Source organism: Giraffa tippelskirchi, chromosome 11 (genome assembly GCF_054371585.1).
Source record: "Giraffa tippelskirchi isolate mGirTip1 chromosome 11, T2T-mGirTip1v1.2.pri, whole genome shotgun sequence".
In the NCBI taxonomy this organism is placed as follows: domain Eukaryota; kingdom Metazoa; phylum Chordata; class Mammalia; order Artiodactyla; family Giraffidae; genus Giraffa; species Giraffa tippelskirchi.
In genome coordinates this window covers 76616469-76632493 of record NC_137285.1, presented here as the reverse complement: position 1 = coordinate 76632493, position 16025 = coordinate 76616469, and the positions used below count along the sequence as shown (strand labels likewise).

Genomic DNA, 16025 nt, shown 5'->3' with positions numbered 1-16025 from the left:
GGGATAACTGGAAGTGAACTCGGTGTAAGGTGTCAAGTCTCCATCTCCATTCATGTCATCCCCTGCAGTTTCCAATTCCCTGTTCCTGAGTGGTTTTGGAGATCTTGTGGGAAGGTTGGTTGCATTGGAGTTTGCATTTCCACCTTGATTCGATTCACACTGTTCTGCCCTCAGGGACACTGTCAAGGGGGAGTGAGGAGCAGCCTGCACTTCCAGCAGTGACCACACGGTGGGGCGAGTGCTGCTCTCCCCTCTGGGAGCCCCAGGCCACAGGCATCCCAGTGAGGAGCCAGCTCTGTGCTCAGCTGAAAGGAGTTAGTCTCTCAGGAGCCTCGGAGCCCTTGCCTTTGGATCACCCAGGGTGGGCATTTACTGGGACAGAAAAAATTGCCCTGAATTCCATGGACGGAAGAGCCTGGCTGTGTAGAGTTGGTGAGTTGCCGTGAATCAGACACAACTGAGGACACAAAAATTCAATAGATTAAAACACATTTTGGGGGTGGGGGGGAGTGAAAGTGGGTGATGTGGGTTTTTTTGTCTTATATAATAGCCAAGGGAAATCTAGTTTAAACCTAAATTCACATAGATGGGAAAGGTATAGCTCTCCGTCACCCTATTTAAAAAAAAAAAAAAACTACTAAACTTTTCTGAAAGTTTATTTAGTAGCTTCCTTGAGCAGTTTATTGTGGAGCATTTTTTTTTTCTGTGACATTGGCCTCATTAAAAATTATGGTTTGCCTTTAGTGGATAATTTTGTTCATTGGTTTCTTAGAGAACCTTGGTAATCTTTGAGTTTCCTGGGGAGTATGGTCACATGACCTGGCCCTGGCCAATCGGTGCGTTCCACCTCCCTGGCCACTGTGATTGGCTCCGGGCTGGGGCAGTGCCCAATCGGGGCCCAGGGCCGGGCCTCACGTTGGAAGCCAGGGGAAGACGAGCTCTCGTCCTGCTGGGGTAGGGGAAGGGGTGGGGCCGGGGGAGGTCAGGCTCCAGCAGTGGGAGGGGCTTGAGGTCCGCCTGCGGCAGTTGGTGACGTTCCTGCTCCCCTCAGGGCAGAGCCGCCGGCCTGAGAATGAGGGCGCTGCTGAGCCCAGGGGCTGGGATGGCCCGTTGCTGCTGTGGTCCCAGAGCTCCACCCGAGACCTGAGGGAAGCCGTCTGCCCGTGAGTCCTCTCCCGCTTGTCTGTCAGCTTGTTTGAAGCATGCTGGGTTTTCTGCCCAGCTGGCTAAGGGGAGTCCCTGGAAATGCAAGGGTGTGGGTTTTGGCAGACTTCAGGGAAGACATGCCAGATGAGCCTGGGAGACTCCAGCTTAAGCTGGATTCAGGAGATATCTCTTCGGGCCAGCTAGTAATTGTAGGATAAGCCTAATGAGTCTTCACAGGATGAAGAGAGTAACGTGCCAAGGTAGCAATTGATGTCCTCATTCGAGAGGATGAAGCTGGTGCTCAGAGAAGGGGGGAACTTGGCCACAGCAAGGAGGTGTGCACCCAGACAGAACCCCCCAGATCCGGCCATTGGAGCTCAGGGAGGCCACTGGTGTGGCTTGTCCCTGTGGCAGGGCCCGAGGCAGGCAGCCCACCCTGATTCCTGCGGGGGCCTGACTTGGGAAGTGCCATCTGGTAGCTTTGAGACTCACCAAACCAAATTGCACTGGAGAGAGGAGGGACACCTTCCTTCATCCACCCCCCACCCCCGCCGGATTCCCACATACCCTGACCCCTTTCTCTCGATTTCGGAGCCATTTCCAGAGTCCCGCTCATATGACCTCATTTGAAGTGCACTGTGGACGGGCTGCCATCTGCAGCTGCTACCACAGCAGCCAAGGGCTTTAGCTCCCGACTACCTCCCTTCCTTTGGAACTTGGGGGCCCTCTACTCCCCACTTGCACACCACAGACCTTTGCTGAGGATTGTGGGGACCCTCACTCAGTTTGCAGCACGTTGTAGCCATCCCTGTCCTCCCTTGAAACTCAGCTTGTGAGCTCCTTTGGAGCAGCGTGGCCCACCTGGCTGCAACGGAAGAGACACAGCTGACAGTGAAACAACAGCTTAGATCTGAGAGCCGGAAAGCTCTGTCAAAAGGGACCTCCCTCTTCACACCGTAGAGGCTGTAGGAGCCGCCAGGCTTTCGGAACCAGTGCTGGGGCCAAAATGACTCCACAGCTGTTTTCCTTCCTGGGGAGGGTTCTGGCTCGAGCGGGAATGGCTCAAGTCTCCTAAGGTTCTGAAAGCCCACTGTGTGCAGATTCACGGTACACAGAGAGGAAAAGGTGGAGTCCTAGCCTGGAGGTGGTCACAGCTCACGGATGAGCCAGGCAGGCAGGCAGGCAGGGCATGAGAACACCTGAGCTGCCTTCATGAGTGAATGGTGTGGGGGCAGAGGAAGAGAAGCCGGTCTGCTCCCTCGTGTGGTGCCCAGGGCAGGTTGTCCCCAGAGGAAACCCTTACGACGGTGAGGACTATCACTGCTGTTTCCCAAGGGGTTCCGTCGGTGCGTGTCTTCCCCGGAGCGGTCAGGCCGTCTCTCAAGTACACTGGCCATGGGCATTGCCTCTCCTTGGAACTTCCCATGTGTTTCTCTTTTTTATGGAACAGTGATTTTCTAGAGTGGTTCTGGGCCACAAGGATGTTGGGTCATTTTCTAGCCTTCTGTCATGAAGAACGCTTTCCTGGGCATGGGGGTGGTTTGTTGTTCCAGCTCCCTTTCTTGGCTTCTTTTGGGAGCTGGTGCAACAAGAGGAGCTCAGCCTCTGCCTTCTGGCTGAGATGTCACCCTTCAAACAGCAATGCCTGCCTGGAGATAATGATGGCAGTTGCCAAAAGGGCTTCGTTTGGCACATGGTATCTTGAAAGGACGTACACCGTCCTTTCAGCTATCAAAGGCTAGTTCAAATGACATAAAAATGAGAACTCTCCAATGGAGTCTTACAGTAGGTGGAGAGTCCGAAAAACACTCCTTCAGTCATTTCGCTGAGAGTCACTGATTGGGGACACCAAGAATATAGGAAGGAATGCAGAAAGAAAAGATGAAATTGTGTTCAGGATCGGGGGGAGGGATGAACAGGGCGTGCTTGCCTTGAATCCAGGCTTTGTTGGGGGGTGGGGCATAAAGATGGAACGGGTCTGAAACTACAAAGTGGTGATGGTAACACAGTATCACCAGAGTTACACAACAGTGTTCCCAGATTGCAACAATGATGAAAAAGTTTACTAATCCCAACTTAACCAACAAAAATACAGGAAACCATACAAAAAATAAAACATCACCAGAAAGGTGGAAACAAACCACATGCAAAGCAGTTCAGGGGAAAGGAACTCCATGTCCCCTGGGGGCAGACCGAGTTGCCGGCATCCACGGTGAGCAGACAGGGATGGAGGCTGCAGAGCCGACCGCTCCCCTGGACGTGGTGTTTCCGGTAAGGGCTCTGGGTCTCTGTCCAGAGCGGGGGCTCTTTCTCCCTGCAGGGCTGGGTGAGTCATCGTGGGCGTCTGGGTGTTGCGCGGGAGCCAGGGCAGGCTCTCCCTGCCGAGGCGGTGACTCTTCCTCTGCCTCGGGTTCTCTTGCCAAAGCCCGAGCAGGTAGAGGTGCACGTGGAGGTGGAGGTTCTCGCTGAGGGGGTGGGACATCAGTGCCTGGGGCTGGGGGTCCTGCAGGCACGGAGATCCGATCTGCCCGGTGTGCTGGCCAGTACCCAGCTGGCCTGGTGTCTCTGCGAGGGCAAGTCTCGCTTCTCCATCTGCCCTCGGTGGATCCCTGGGTCCTGCACCTGGAGCCACCACCTGTGTGGGGACAGGTCTGGGAAGTGGAGCCTGGTTCCAGTTGGAGGCCAGTGCTAGAGCTGGGGGAGAAGCAAAGTTTGCCCACAGGCCAGCCTTGGCATGTGCGTACCCCGGGACAGAAACCTTCCAAGAGGTTCCCAAAGAATACCCAGCGTCAGATGTCTTTTGGGACTGAAGTGTGCAAGATGGGGGGCGGGGGGTGTGAGGCCAGCGCTTGCTGCAGGCCCAGCAGCAGCTTTCGAGGACTCGTCCCTGTGTAGCTCAGCACCCCTCCCCACACACTCCCGTGCACCAGCCCCAGCGTCCTCACCTCTGTGCTGTGGCGTGCTGGGCTCCAGGTCCTCCTGGTGCCTCAGAGGCCGGGGTTCTCTGGACTCTGGGTCGGAGCCGGGTGTGCTGAGCTCCGTGGAAGCCTCAGACTGGGCCGCCGGCTGTATCCTGGGCGGTGTCTCGGCAGCAGGCCTTCCCCACCTCCGCGTCTCCCCCGGTGGGGCTGATGCCTCCGTGGGCACGCTGACCTGGAGCCTGCACTGGGCCTCACGGGCGGGCGGGTGGTGCTCCGACCCCTCCCTCTGGGAGCTGGATGGGGTGTCCCCGTCCTCGGCCTCATCACGTGGGAAGCTCTGCAACGACAGTGACCGTCAGCCAGCCATGCTGGGAGTTTTCCGAGCTGGGCCTGGCCAGTGGAGCCGCTGCTTCTGCCTGCTCGAACTTCTCTTCCCAGAAGGGTCAGAGACGTGTGTCTGCTCAGATCCCCACCCGGGAGGAAAGAGACCCATCTGAGGGTGTGAGGTCAGCCTGGCCGGTCGGCGCTGCCCACACTCTCCCCATCCCGCCCAGCCTGCTCTCCCCTGGGGTGTGGGCACAACTTGTCCACAGGCTTCTGACCCCACATCCGCCTGGGCTTCCTTGAGGGAGACACAGCCCGAGAAACCCGCATCCCCACACACAGGCAAAGGACCCGGTGTTTCCGGGTGGCATGGGAGAGGTGGCCTGGCCCGGCCTGGGGCTCCCCGTGTTACCTTTCTGTTTCTCCGGGCAAAGGGCCAGAGGCCTCTCGGGGGTGTCCTGAGCCAACGTCGACAGGGTGCCCACGCACACTGCCTGTGAGCTCTCCTGAGGCCCCGGCCTCTGGGCAGGGGCAAACAGCAGAACATCTTGGCAGCAAGTGATCTGGCTGGGGGCTCCTCTCCGCTCTGGAGGCCTGGATACCCGGATTGCGGGTTCTGTTGGGTTCTGTTGCCGGCAGGTGACATCATTTCCTGGGGTTCGTGCTGAGGTCCCTTCCTCAAAACTTCCCAAGGGAATCTCTGGGTTTCTGACTGCTCGACCACCCCCCTTAGGCCATGTGCAGGCACAATGACACCCACACGGCCCAGCCCACAGCCCTGGGGAGGCCTGGGTTCAGCCAGGGCCTGAGCTCCGAGGACCATGCTGCTCTCAGACCAGGCTCCTTCTTCTCATAAGTGGTGTGGCCCTGGACAAGCATATGCCCCTCAGGGTTGCCCCAGTCTCTCCATCTGCAGAGTGGGGGTCATTCTCCCATCTGCTTCCTAGGTCTGTCGGCCTACGAGCAGCTCCATGCCTTTCCACCTGGGGCCGATATCACGTGGAGCTCGTGCGCTGAGACTTCAGAAAGAAAGATTCCATCCAGGGCTGACACAGCACAGAATGGGGCAGAACGAGGCCTGGATGCGCCGTGGAACCCAGGAAAAGGCACTCCCCCTCCTGACTGTTTTGAGACCCCGCATCCAAGTTGGAGGACCGAAAGGAAGACTCGAAGGTCTCCCTCTCTTATAGAAAAGAGTAGCCAACTTTCTGGTCCTCTGTTTCCATTGAGATTCTGTTCAAGGGTCCCAGCTCGGCTTCTGCGGGTGGCTGAGCTTCTAATGGCTCCCTGCGTTCTTGTCTTTTCCTCTCCAAACCTTCCGTCCTTTTCCCCCTTCTGGGGTGGAAGGGCGCTGTCATTGCTTCTACCTTCGAGACAGATTGAGGAATAGTCTGGACCATCGACTCCTTTCCTCTCTTTGGTTCCGTGTCTCTCTCTGGCTGTGTCCCTCTCTTTTCCTTTCTCAATTCCGTCTGTGTCTTCCTCTTTCTCTCTCGTGTGTGGATGGATGGATGGATGCTAGGGATGCACATGTATATGATTAGATGAGGGTTATGTTTTAGGGATAGGTTAGAGGGAGAGAAAGGCTTTAGGTCAGAGTTGGTCATGGGGGAAGGGTCAAGGGTGGTGGTGGTGTTTCTTGGAATCTGAGTGCTGTGCATTCTTCGTCTCTTTCCATATGAACCCCTTCTCAGATACACCACTTGCAAGGAGTCTCTCGTGTTCCGTTTCCTATCTTTTGCATTTGTGAATGCTTAGCCTCTCTGTTGTGAATAGGTTCCATTGGATGGAAACCCAGTGGTGTACTTCGTTTACCTCTTTCCCTTACTTGAAGAGACCCATTTCGACCTCCGCCCAGCAAATGGCAAGGAGACTCTGATGTTAAGGAGCCTTTGACCTACGCTTCTTTCTAGCTATCTCATGACATCAGTCTTTAGGGTGAGGTTTTTCCCCGATATTGAGGTGGTATGAGATCAAACCCAATAGCGTTCTTCAGATGTAGCTGTCTGGTTTTCCCATGGACATTGATTGAAGAGGCTTTCTTGTTCCCATTTGGATATTCTCACCGTCTGTGTCAGAGATGAGTTGACCATGGATGCTGGGGTTTGTTTCTGGACCCTCAACTTTATTCCATCGATCTGGATCTGTGTGTGTTGTTGTATTCCCAATAGCATACTGTCCTGCTGCTGCTGCTGCGGCTAAGTCACTTCAGTCGTGTCTGACTCTGCAAGACCCCATGGCCTGTAGCCTACCAGGCTCCTCCGTCCAGGACATTTTCCAGGCAAGAGTACTGGAGTGGGTCGCCATTGCCTTCTCCGATACTCTCCTGAGGATCCTAGTTTGGTCGTCTAATTTCCTTTCACACAACCTTGGATGTCCGTATCGGGGCTTTTTCGTCGGATTGTATTGACAATGTAGGCTCTTTTCTGTTTCCGTACCCCTTTTGCAATTCTTTGTTCGGTGCGAAAATGCATTGGCATTTTGGGAGGAATAGCATGGAAGCTGTGGATTGCCATGTGGGGCTGTGACATGATTTTCCCAGTAGGAATTCTTTCAAGCCCTGAGCACAGCTTCTCTTTCCAGTGATTGGTGTGGGCTTGATCTTCCTCCTTCCATCTCTCGCCGTTTTGTGAGAACAGGTCCATCCTTCCCTTCTGGGGTAGATGGACTCGTGGATATCACTTCAGTGAATGGCATTGTCAGTGGGGGTGATAATTCCCTTCTCATTGGAAGACTTTGCTGTGAGTATTAGAAATGCAAGTGACTTCTCTTCCCCTTCCTCCCTGTCCATGTCTCAGAGCCACCGGGAAACAGAGGCCTCATCCACGGTCACACAGGCCTGAGGGGGTGCAACTAGACTGTTGTTTCTTCAGGCCCTCAGTGCTGGACATCATCCGGGATACTCTGTGTGTGTCTTCCTCCGTCTGGTGTCCCTTCAGACCTTTCCCTAGTTTTCACAGGCTTGTTGTGTTGGCGTTCTTTGTCTGTTTGGAGACACATCCTTGATAAGCTTTGTGTTTCCACTCATTCGTCTCGCGATGTATGACCTGTCTTTTGCTTTTGTAATGAGGTCTTTCCCACAGTAGATATCTTTGATTTTGCAAAGTCCACTGTATTCTCTGGGTTTTTTTTGTGGACTGCCTTTTAGTTTTGTGTGTGAAGACTCAAAGCACGTGTCCGGTTTCTGCTCATTGTTCTTCTAGATTTGTGACAAGTTTTCATGGAAAGTTTGTCTAGGGATAACTGGAAGTGAACTCGGTGTAAGGTGTCAAGTCTCCATCTCCATTCATGTCATCCCCTGCAGTTTCCAATTCCCTGTTCCTGAGTGGTTTTGGAGATCTTGTGGGAAGGTTGGTTGCATTGGAGTTTGCATTTCCACCTTGATTCGATTCACACTGTTCTGCCCTCAGGGACACTGTCAAGGGGGAGTGAGGAGCAGCCTGCACTTCCAGCAGTGACCACACGGTGGGGCGAGTGCTGCTCTCCCCTCTGGGAGCCCCAGGCCACAGGCATCCCAGTGAGGAGCCAGCTCTGTGCTCAGCTGAAAGGAGTTAGTCTCTCAGGAGCCTCGGAGCCCTTGCCTTTGGATCACCCAGGGTGGGCATTTACTGGGACAGAAAAAATTGCCCTGAATTCCATGGACGGAAGAGCCTGGCTGTGTAGAGTTGGTGAGTTGCCGTGAATCAGACACAACTGAGGACACAAAAATTCAATAGATTAAAACACATTTTGGGGGTGGGGGGGAGTGAAAGTGGGTGATGTGGGTTTTTTTGTCTTATATAATAGCCAAGGGAAATCTAGTTTAAACCTAAATTCACATAGATGGGAAAGGTATAGCTCTCCGTCACCCTATTTAAAAAAAAAAAAAAAACTACTAAACTTTTCTGAAAGTTTATTTAGTAGCTTCCTTGAGCAGTTTATTGTGGAGCATTTTTTTTTTCTGTGACATTGGCCTCATTAAAAATTATGGTTTGCCTTTAGTGGATAATTTTGTTCATTGGTTTCTTAGAGAACCTTGGTAATCTTTGAGTTTCCTGGGGAGTATGGTCACATGACCTGGCCCTGGCCAATCGGTGCGTTCCACCTCCCTGGCCACTGTGATTGGCTCCGGGCTGGGGCAGTGCCCAATCGGGGCCCAGGGCCGGGCCTCACGTTGGAAGCCAGGGGAAGACGAGCTCTCGTCCTGCTGGGGTAGGGGAAGGGGTGGGGCCGGGGGAGGTCAGGCTCCAGCAGTGGGAGGGGCTTGAGGTCCGCCTGCGGCAGTTGGTGACGTTCCTGCTCCCCTCAGGGCAGAGCCGCCGGCCTGAGAATGAGGGCGCTGCTGAGCCCAGGGGCTGGGATGGCCCGTTGCTGCTGTGGTCCCAGAGCTCCACCCGAGACCTGAGGGAAGCCGTCTGCCCGTGAGTCCTCTCCCGCTTGTCTGTCAGCTTGTTTGAAGCATGCTGGGTTTTCTGCCCAGCTGGCTAAGGGGAGTCCCTGGAAATGCAAGGGTGTGGGTTTTGGCAGACTTCAGGGAAGACATGCCAGATGAGCCTGGGAGACTCCAGCTTAAGCTGGATTCAGGAGATATCTCTTCGGGCCAGCTAGTAATTGTAGGATAAGCCTAATGAGTCTTCACAGGATGAAGAGAGTAACGTGCCAAGGTAGCAATTGATGTCCTCATTCGAGAGGATGAAGCTGGTGCTCAGAGAAGGGGGGAACTTGGCCACAGCAAGGAGGTGTGCACCCAGACAGAACCCCCCAGATCCGGCCATTGGAGCTCAGGGAGGCCACTGGTGTGGCTTGTCCCTGTGGCAGGGCCCGAGGCAGGCAGCCCACCCTGATTCCTGCGGGGGCCTGACTTGGGAAGTGCCATCTGGTAGCTTTGAGACTCACCAAACCAAATTGCACTGGAGAGAGGAGGGACACCTTCCTTCATCCACCCCCCACCCCCGCCGGATTCCCACATACCCTGACCCCTTTCTCTCGATTTCGGAGCCATTTCCAGAGTCCCGCTCATATGACCTCATTTGAAGTGCACTGTGGACGGGCTGCCATCTGCAGCTGCTACCACAGCAGCCAAGGGCTTTAGCTCCCGACTACCTCCCTTCCTTTGGAACTTGGGGGCCCTCTACTCCCCACTTGCACACCACAGACCTTTGCTGAGGATTGTGGGGACCCTCACTCAGTTTGCAGCACGTTGTAGCCATCCCTGTCCTCCCTTGAAACTCAGCTTGTGAGCTCCTTTGGAGCAGCGTGGCCCACCTGGCTGCAACGGAAGAGACACAGCTGACAGTGAAACAACAGCTTAGATCTGAGAGCCGGAAAGCTCTGTCAAAAGGGACCTCCCTCTTCACACCGTAGAGGCTGTAGGAGCCGCCAGGCTTTCGGAACCAGTGCTGGGGCCAAAATGACTCCACAGCTGTTTTCCTTCCTGGGGAGGGTTCTGGCTCGAGCGGGAATGGCTCAAGTCTCCTAAGGTTCTGAAAGCCCACTGTGTGCAGATTCACGGTACACAGAGAGGAAAAGGTGGAGTCCTAGCCTGGAGGTGGTCACAGCTCACGGATGAGCCAGGCAGGCAGGCAGGCAGGGCATGAGAACACCTGAGCTGCCTTCATGAGTGAATGGTGTGGGGGCAGAGGAAGAGAAGCCGGTCTGCTCCCTCGTGTGGTGCCCAGGGCAGGTTGTCCCCAGAGGAAACCCTTACGACGGTGAGGACTATCACTGCTGTTTCCCAAGGGGTTCCGTCGGTGCGTGTCTTCCCCGGAGCGGTCAGGCCGTCTCTCAAGTACACTGGCCATGGGCATTGCCTCTCCTTGGAACTTCCCATGTGTTTCTCTTTTTTATGGAACAGTGATTTTCTAGAGTGGTTCTGGGCCACAAGGATGTTGGGTCATTTTCTAGCCTTCTGTCATGAAGAACGCTTTCCTGGGCATGGGGGTGGTTTGTTGTTCCAGCTCCCTTTCTTGGCTTCTTTTGGGAGCTGGTGCAACAAGAGGAGCTCAGCCTCTGCCTTCTGGCTGAGATGTCACCCTTCAAACAGCAATGCCTGCCTGGAGATAATGATGGCAGTTGCCAAAAGGGCTTCGTTTGGCACATGGTATCTTGAAAGGACGTACACCGTCCTTTCAGCTATCAAAGGCTAGTTCAAATGACATAAAAATGAGAACTCTCCAATGGAGTCTTACAGTAGGTGGAGAGTCCGAAAAACACTCCTTCAGTCATTTCGCTGAGAGTCACTGATTGGGGACACCAAGAATATAGGAAGGAATGCAGAAAGAAAAGATGAAATTGTGTTCAGGATCGGGGGGAGGGATGAACAGGGCGTGCTTGCCTTGAATCCAGGCTTTGTTGGGGGGTGGGGCATAAAGATGGAACGGGTCTGAAACTACAAAGTGGTGATGGTAACACAGTATCACCAGAGTTACACAACAGTGTTCCCAGATTGCAACAATGATGAAAAAGTTTACTAATCCCAACTTAACCAACAAAAATACAGGAAACCATACAAAAAATAAAACATCACCAGAAAGGTGGAAACAAACCACATGCAAAGCAGTTCAGGGGAAAGGAACTCCATGTCCCCTGGGGGCAGACCGAGTTGCCGGCATCCACGGTGAGCAGACAGGGATGGAGGCTGCAGAGCCGACCGCTCCCCTGGACGTGGTGTTTCCGGTAAGGGCTCTGGGTCTCTGTCCAGAGCGGGGGCTCTTTCTCCCTGCAGGGCTGGGTGAGTCATCGTGGGCGTCTGGGTGTTGCGCGGGAGCCAGGGCAGGCTCTCCCTGCCGAGGCGGTGACTCTTCCTCTGCCTCGGGTTCTCTTGCCAAAGCCCGAGCAGGTAGAGGTGCACGTGGAGGTGGAGGTTCTCGCTGAGGGGGTGGGACATCAGTGCCTGGGGCTGGGGGTCCTGCAGGCACGGAGATCCGATCTGCCCGGTGTGCTGGCCAGTACCCAGCTGGCCTGGTGTCTCTGCGAGGGCAAGTCTCGCTTCTCCATCTGCCCTCGGTGGATCCCTGGGTCCTGCACCTGGAGCCACCACCTGTGTGGGGACAGGTCTGGGAAGTGGAGCCTGGTTCCAGTTGGAGGCCAGTGCTAGAGCTGGGGGAGAAGCAAAGTTTGCCCACAGGCCAGCCTTGGCATGTGCGTACCCCGGGACAGAAACCTTCCAAGAGGTTCCCAAAGAATACCCAGCGTCAGATGTCTTTTGGGACTGAAGTGTGCAAGATGGGGGGCGGGGGGTGTGAGGCCAGCGCTTGCTGCAGGCCCAGCAGCAGCTTTCGAGGACTCGTCCCTGTGTAGCTCAGCACCCCTCCCCACACACTCCCGTGCACCAGCCCCAGCGTCCTCACCTCTGTGCTGTGGCGTGCTGGGCTCCAGGTCCTCCTGGTGCCTCAGAGGCCGGGGTTCTCTGGACTCTGGGTCGGAGCCGGGTGTGCTGAGCTCCGTGGAAGCCTCAGACTGGGCCGCCGGCTGTATCCTGGGCGGTGTCTCGGCAGCAGGCCTTCCCCACCTCCGCGTCTCCCCCGGTGGGGCTGATGCCTCCGTGGGCACGCTGACCTGGAGCCTGCACTGGGCCTCACGGGCGGGCGGGTGGTGCTCCGACCCCTCCCTCTGGGAGCTGGATGGGGTGTCCCCGTCCTCGGCCTCATCACGTGGGAAGCTCTGCAACGACAGTGACCGTCAGCCAGCCATGCTGGGAGTTTTCCGAGCTGGGCCTGGCCAGTGGAGCCGCTGCTTCTGCCTGCTCGAACTTCTCTTCCCAGAAGGGTCAGAGACGTGTGTCTGCTCAGATCCCCACCCGGGAGGAAAGAGACCCATCTGAGGGTGTGAGGTCAGCCTGGCCGGTCGGCGCTGCCCACACTCTCCCCATCCCGCCCAGCCTGCTCTCCCCTGGGGTGTGGGCACAACTTGTCCACAGGCTTCTGACCCCACATCCGCCTGGGCTTCCTTGAGGGAGACACAGCCCGAGAAACCCGCATCCCCACACACAGGCAAAGGACCCGGTGTTTCCGGGTGGCATGGGAGAGGTGGCCTGGCCCGGCCTGGGGCTCCCCGTGTTACCTTTCTGTTTCTCCGGGCAAAGGGCCAGAGGCCTCTCGGGGGTGTCCTGAGCCAACGTCGACAGGGTGCCCACGCACACTGCCTGTGAGCTCTCCTGAGGCCCCGGCCTCTGGGCAGGGGCAAACAGCAGAACATCTTGGCAGCAAGTGATCTGGCTGGGGGCTCCTCTCCGCTCTGGAGGCCTGGATACCCGGATTGCGGGTTCTGTTGGGTTCTGTTGCCGGCAGGTGACATCATTTCCTGGGGTTCGTGCTGAGGTCCCTTCCTCAAAACTTCCCAAGGGAATCTCTGGGTTTCTGACTGCTCGACCACCCCCCTTAGGCCATGTGCAGGCACAATGACACCCACACGGCCCAGCCCACAGCCCTGGGGAGGCCTGGGTTCAGCCAGGGCCTGAGCTCCGAGGACCATGCTGCTCTCAGACCAGGCTCCTTCTTCTCATAAGTGGTGTGGCCCTGGACAAGCATATGCCCCTCAGGGTTGCCCCAGTCTCTCCATCTGCAGAGTGGGGGTCATTCTCCCATCTGCTTCCTAGGTCTGTCGGCCTACGAGCAGCTCCATGCCTTTCCACCTGGGGCCGATATCACGTGGAGCTCGTGCGCTGAGACTTCCGAAAGAAAGATTCCATCCAGGGCTGACACAGCACAGAATGGGGCAGAACGAGGCCTGGATGCGCCGTGGAACCCAGGAAAAGGCACTCCCCCTCCTGACTGTTTTGAGACCCCGCATCCAAGTTGGAGGACCGAAAGGAAGACTCGAAGGTCTCCCTCTCTTATAGAAAAGAGTAGCCAACTTTCTGGTCCTCTGTTTCCATTGAGATTCTGTTCAAGGGTCCCAGCTCGGCTTCTGCGGGTGGCTGAGCTTCTAATGGCTCCCTGCGTTCTTGTCTTTTCCTCTCCAAACCTTCCGTCCTTTTCCCCCTTCTGGGGTGGAAGGGCGCTGTCATTGCTTCTACCTTCGAGACAGATTGAGGAATAGTCTGGACCATCGACTCCTTTCCTCTCTTTGGTTCCGTGTCTCTCTCTGGCTGTGTCCCTCTCTTTTCCTTTCTCAATTCCGTCTGTGTCTTCCTCTTTCTCTCTCGTGTGTGGATGGATGGATGGATGCTAGGGATGCACATGTATATGATTAGATGAGGGTTATGTTTTAGGGATAGGTTAGAGGGAGAGAAAGGCTTTAGGTCAGAGTTGGTCATGGGGGAAGGGTCAAGGGTGGTGGTGGTGTTTCTTGGAATCTGAGTGCTGTGCATTCTTCGTCTCTTTCCATATGAACCCCTTCTCAGATACACCACTTGCAAGGAGTCTCTCGTGTTCCGTTTCCTATCTTTTGCATTTGTGAATGCTTAGCCTCTCTGTTGTGAATAGGTTCCATTGGATGGAAACCCAGTGGTGTACTTCGTTTACCTCTTTCCCTTACTTGAAGAGACCCATTTCGACCTCCGCCCAGCAAATGGCAAGGAGACTCTGATGTTAAGGAGCCTTTGACCTACGCTTCTTTCTAGCTATCTCATGACATCAGTCTTTAGGGTGAGGTTTTTCCCCGATATTGAGGTGGTATGAGATCAAACCCAATAGCGTTCTTCAGATGTAGCTGTCTGGTTTTCCCATGGACATTGATTGAAGAGGCTTTCTTGTTCCCATTTGGATATTCTCACCGTCTGTGTCAGAGATGAGTTGACCATGGATGCTGGGGTTTGTTTCTGGACCCTCAACTTTATTCCATCGATCTGGATCTGTGTGTGTTGTTGTATTCCCAATAGCATACTGTCCTGCTGCTGCTGCTGCGGCTAAGTCACTTCAGTCGTGTCTGACTCTGCAAGACCCCATGGCCTGTAGCCTACCAGGCTCCTCCGTCCAGGACATTTTCCAGGCAAGAGTACTGGAGTGGGTCGCCATTGCCTTCTCCGATACTCTCCTGAGGATCCTAGTTTGGTCGTCTAATTTCCTTTCACACAACCTTGGATGTCCGTATCGGGGCTTTTTCGTCGGATTGTATTGACAATGTAGGCTCTTTTCTGTTTCCGTACCCCTTTTGCAATTCTTTGTTCGGTGCGAAAATGCATTGGCATTTTGGGAGGAATAGCATGGAAGCTGTGGATTGCCATGTGGGGCTGTGACATGATTTTCCCAGTAGGAATTCTTTCAAGCCCTGAGCACAGCTTCTCTTTCCAGTGATTGGTGTGGGCTTGATCTTCCTCCTTCCATCTCTCGCCGTTTTGTGAGAACAGGTCCATCCTTCCCTTCTGGGGTAGATGGACTCGTGGATATCACTTCAGTGAATGGCATTGTCAGTGGGGGTGATAATTCCCTTCTCATTGGAAGACTTTGCTGTGAGTATTAGAAATGCAAGTGACTTCTCTTCCCCTTCCTCCCTGTCCATGTCTCAGAGCCACCGGGAAACAGAGGCCTCATCCACGGTCACACAGGCCTGAGGGGGTGCAACTAGACTGTTGTTTCTTCAGGCCCTCAGTGCTGGACATCATCCGGGATACTCTGTGTGTGTCTTCCTCCGTCTGGTGTCCCTTCAGACCTTTCCCTAGTTTTCACAGGCTTGTTGTGTTGGCGTTCTTTGTCTGTTTGGAGACACATCCTTGATAAGCTTTGTGTTTCCACTCATTCGTCTCGCGATGTATGACCTGTCTTTTGCTTTTGTAATGAGGTCTTTCCCACAGTAGATATCTTTGATTTTGCAAAGTCCACTGTATTCTCTGGGTTTTTTTTGTGGACTGCCTTTTAGTTTTGTGTGTGAAGACTCAAAGCACGTGTCCGGTTTCTGCTCATTGTTCTTCTAGATTTGTGACAAGTTTTCATGGAAAGTTTGTCTAGGGATAACTGGAAGTGAACTCGGTGTAAGGTGTCAAGTCTCCATCTCCATTCATGTCATCCCCTGCAGTTTCCAATTCCCTGTTCCTGAGTGGTTTTGGAGATCTTGTGGGAAGGTTGGTTGCATTGGAGTTTGCATTTCCACCTTGATTCGATTCACACTGTTCTGCCCTCAGGGACACTGTCAAGGGGGAGTGAGGAGCAGCCTGCACTTCCAGCAGTGACCACACGGTGGGGCGAGTGCTGCTCTCCCCTCTGGGAGCCCCAGGCCACAGGCATCCCAGTGAGGAGCCAGCTCTGTGCTCAGCTGAAAGGAGTTAGTCTCTCAGGAGCCTCGGAGCCCTTGCCTTTGGATCACCCAGGGTGGGCATTTACTGGGACAGAAAAAATTGCCCTGAATTCCATGGACGGAAGAGCCTGGCTGTGTAGAGTTGGTGAGTTGCCGTGAATCAGACACAACTGAGGACACAAAAATTCAATAGATTAAAACACATTTTGGGGGTGGGGGGGAGTGAAAGTGGGTGATGTGGGTTTTTTTGTCTTATATAATAGCCAAGGGAAATCTAGTTTAAACCTAAATTCACATAGATGGGAAAGGTATAGCTCTCCGTCACCCTATTTAAAAAAAAAAAAAAAACTACTAAACTTTTCTGAAAGTTTATTTAGTAGCTTCCTTGAGCAGTTTATTGTGGAGCATTTTTTTTTTCTGTGACATTGGCCTCATTAAAAATTATGGTTTGCCTTTAGTGGATAATTTTGTTCATTGGTTTCT

At 54.3% G+C, this 16025-nt stretch overlaps 3 protein-coding genes across 4 annotated transcripts in view; 1 reads left to right on the top strand and 2 right to left on the bottom strand.

The window, feature by feature from the left end:
- The window catches only part of LOC145527545 (uncharacterized), a 124072-nt gene that overhangs the window by 59794 nt on the left and 48253 nt on the right, over window positions 1-16025 (top strand). Inside the window, exons 3-9 of one of the 2 annotated variants that reach the window (XM_081545645.1) lie at window positions 175-432; window positions 1052-1163; window positions 5339-5564; window positions 7802-8059; window positions 8680-8791; window positions 12967-13192; window positions 15430-15687. The gene's annotated coding sequence lies outside the window, so the exon portion shown is untranslated. Of the gene's footprint in view, window positions 1-174; window positions 433-1051; window positions 3263-5338; window positions 5565-7801; window positions 8060-8679; window positions 8792-12966; window positions 13193-15429; window positions 15688-16025 lie in introns of those variants that run through there. The other variant, XR_014069761.1, reaches the window with a different exon arrangement.
- On the bottom strand, window positions 3188-5214 carry LOC145527468 (uncharacterized). The gene is made up of 3 exons (XM_081545530.1): window positions 4804-5214; window positions 4092-4404; window positions 3188-3840 (listed from the first exon to the last, which is right to left on the bottom strand). Exons 1-3 carry the CDS (start codon window positions 5212-5214, stop codon window positions 3212-3214), a joined length of 1353 nt encoding a protein of 450 aa, XP_081401656.1. The 3' UTR covers window positions 3188-3211.
- On the bottom strand, window positions 8679-15884 carry LOC145527469 (uncharacterized). Its single transcript, XM_081545531.1, has 3 exons — window positions 12432-15884; window positions 11720-12032; window positions 8679-11468 (listed from the first exon to the last, which is right to left on the bottom strand). The coding sequence occupies exons 1-3, from the start codon at window positions 12840-12842 to the stop codon at window positions 10840-10842; spliced, it is 1353 nt and encodes a 450-aa protein (XP_081401657.1). The 5' UTR covers window positions 12843-15884; the 3' UTR covers window positions 8679-10839.

What these genes read in the sequence shown, in the direction of transcription:
- LOC145527468 (XM_081545530.1), bottom strand. Translation starts at nt 5,214, where the DNA reads ATGGTCCTCGGAGCTCAGGCCCTGGCTGAACCCAGGCCTCCCCAGGGC. An exon ending in TTGCCCGGAGAAACAGAAAG is followed by an intron (nt 4,405 to 4,803) that starts GTAACACGGGGA and finishes CTGTCGTTGCAG; the next exon opens with AGCTTCCCACGTGATGAGGC. An exon ending in CAGCACGCCACAGCACAGAG is followed by an intron (nt 3,841 to 4,091) that starts GTGAGGACGCTG and finishes CTTCTCCCCCAG; the next exon opens with CTCTAGCACTGGCCTCCAAC.
- LOC145527469 (XM_081545531.1), bottom strand. Translation starts at nt 12,842, where the DNA reads ATGGTCCTCGGAGCTCAGGCCCTGGCTGAACCCAGGCCTCCCCAGGGC. An exon ending in TTGCCCGGAGAAACAGAAAG is followed by an intron (nt 12,033 to 12,431) that starts GTAACACGGGGA and finishes CTGTCGTTGCAG; the next exon opens with AGCTTCCCACGTGATGAGGC. An exon ending in CAGCACGCCACAGCACAGAG is followed by an intron (nt 11,469 to 11,719) that starts GTGAGGACGCTG and finishes CTTCTCCCCCAG; the next exon opens with CTCTAGCACTGGCCTCCAAC.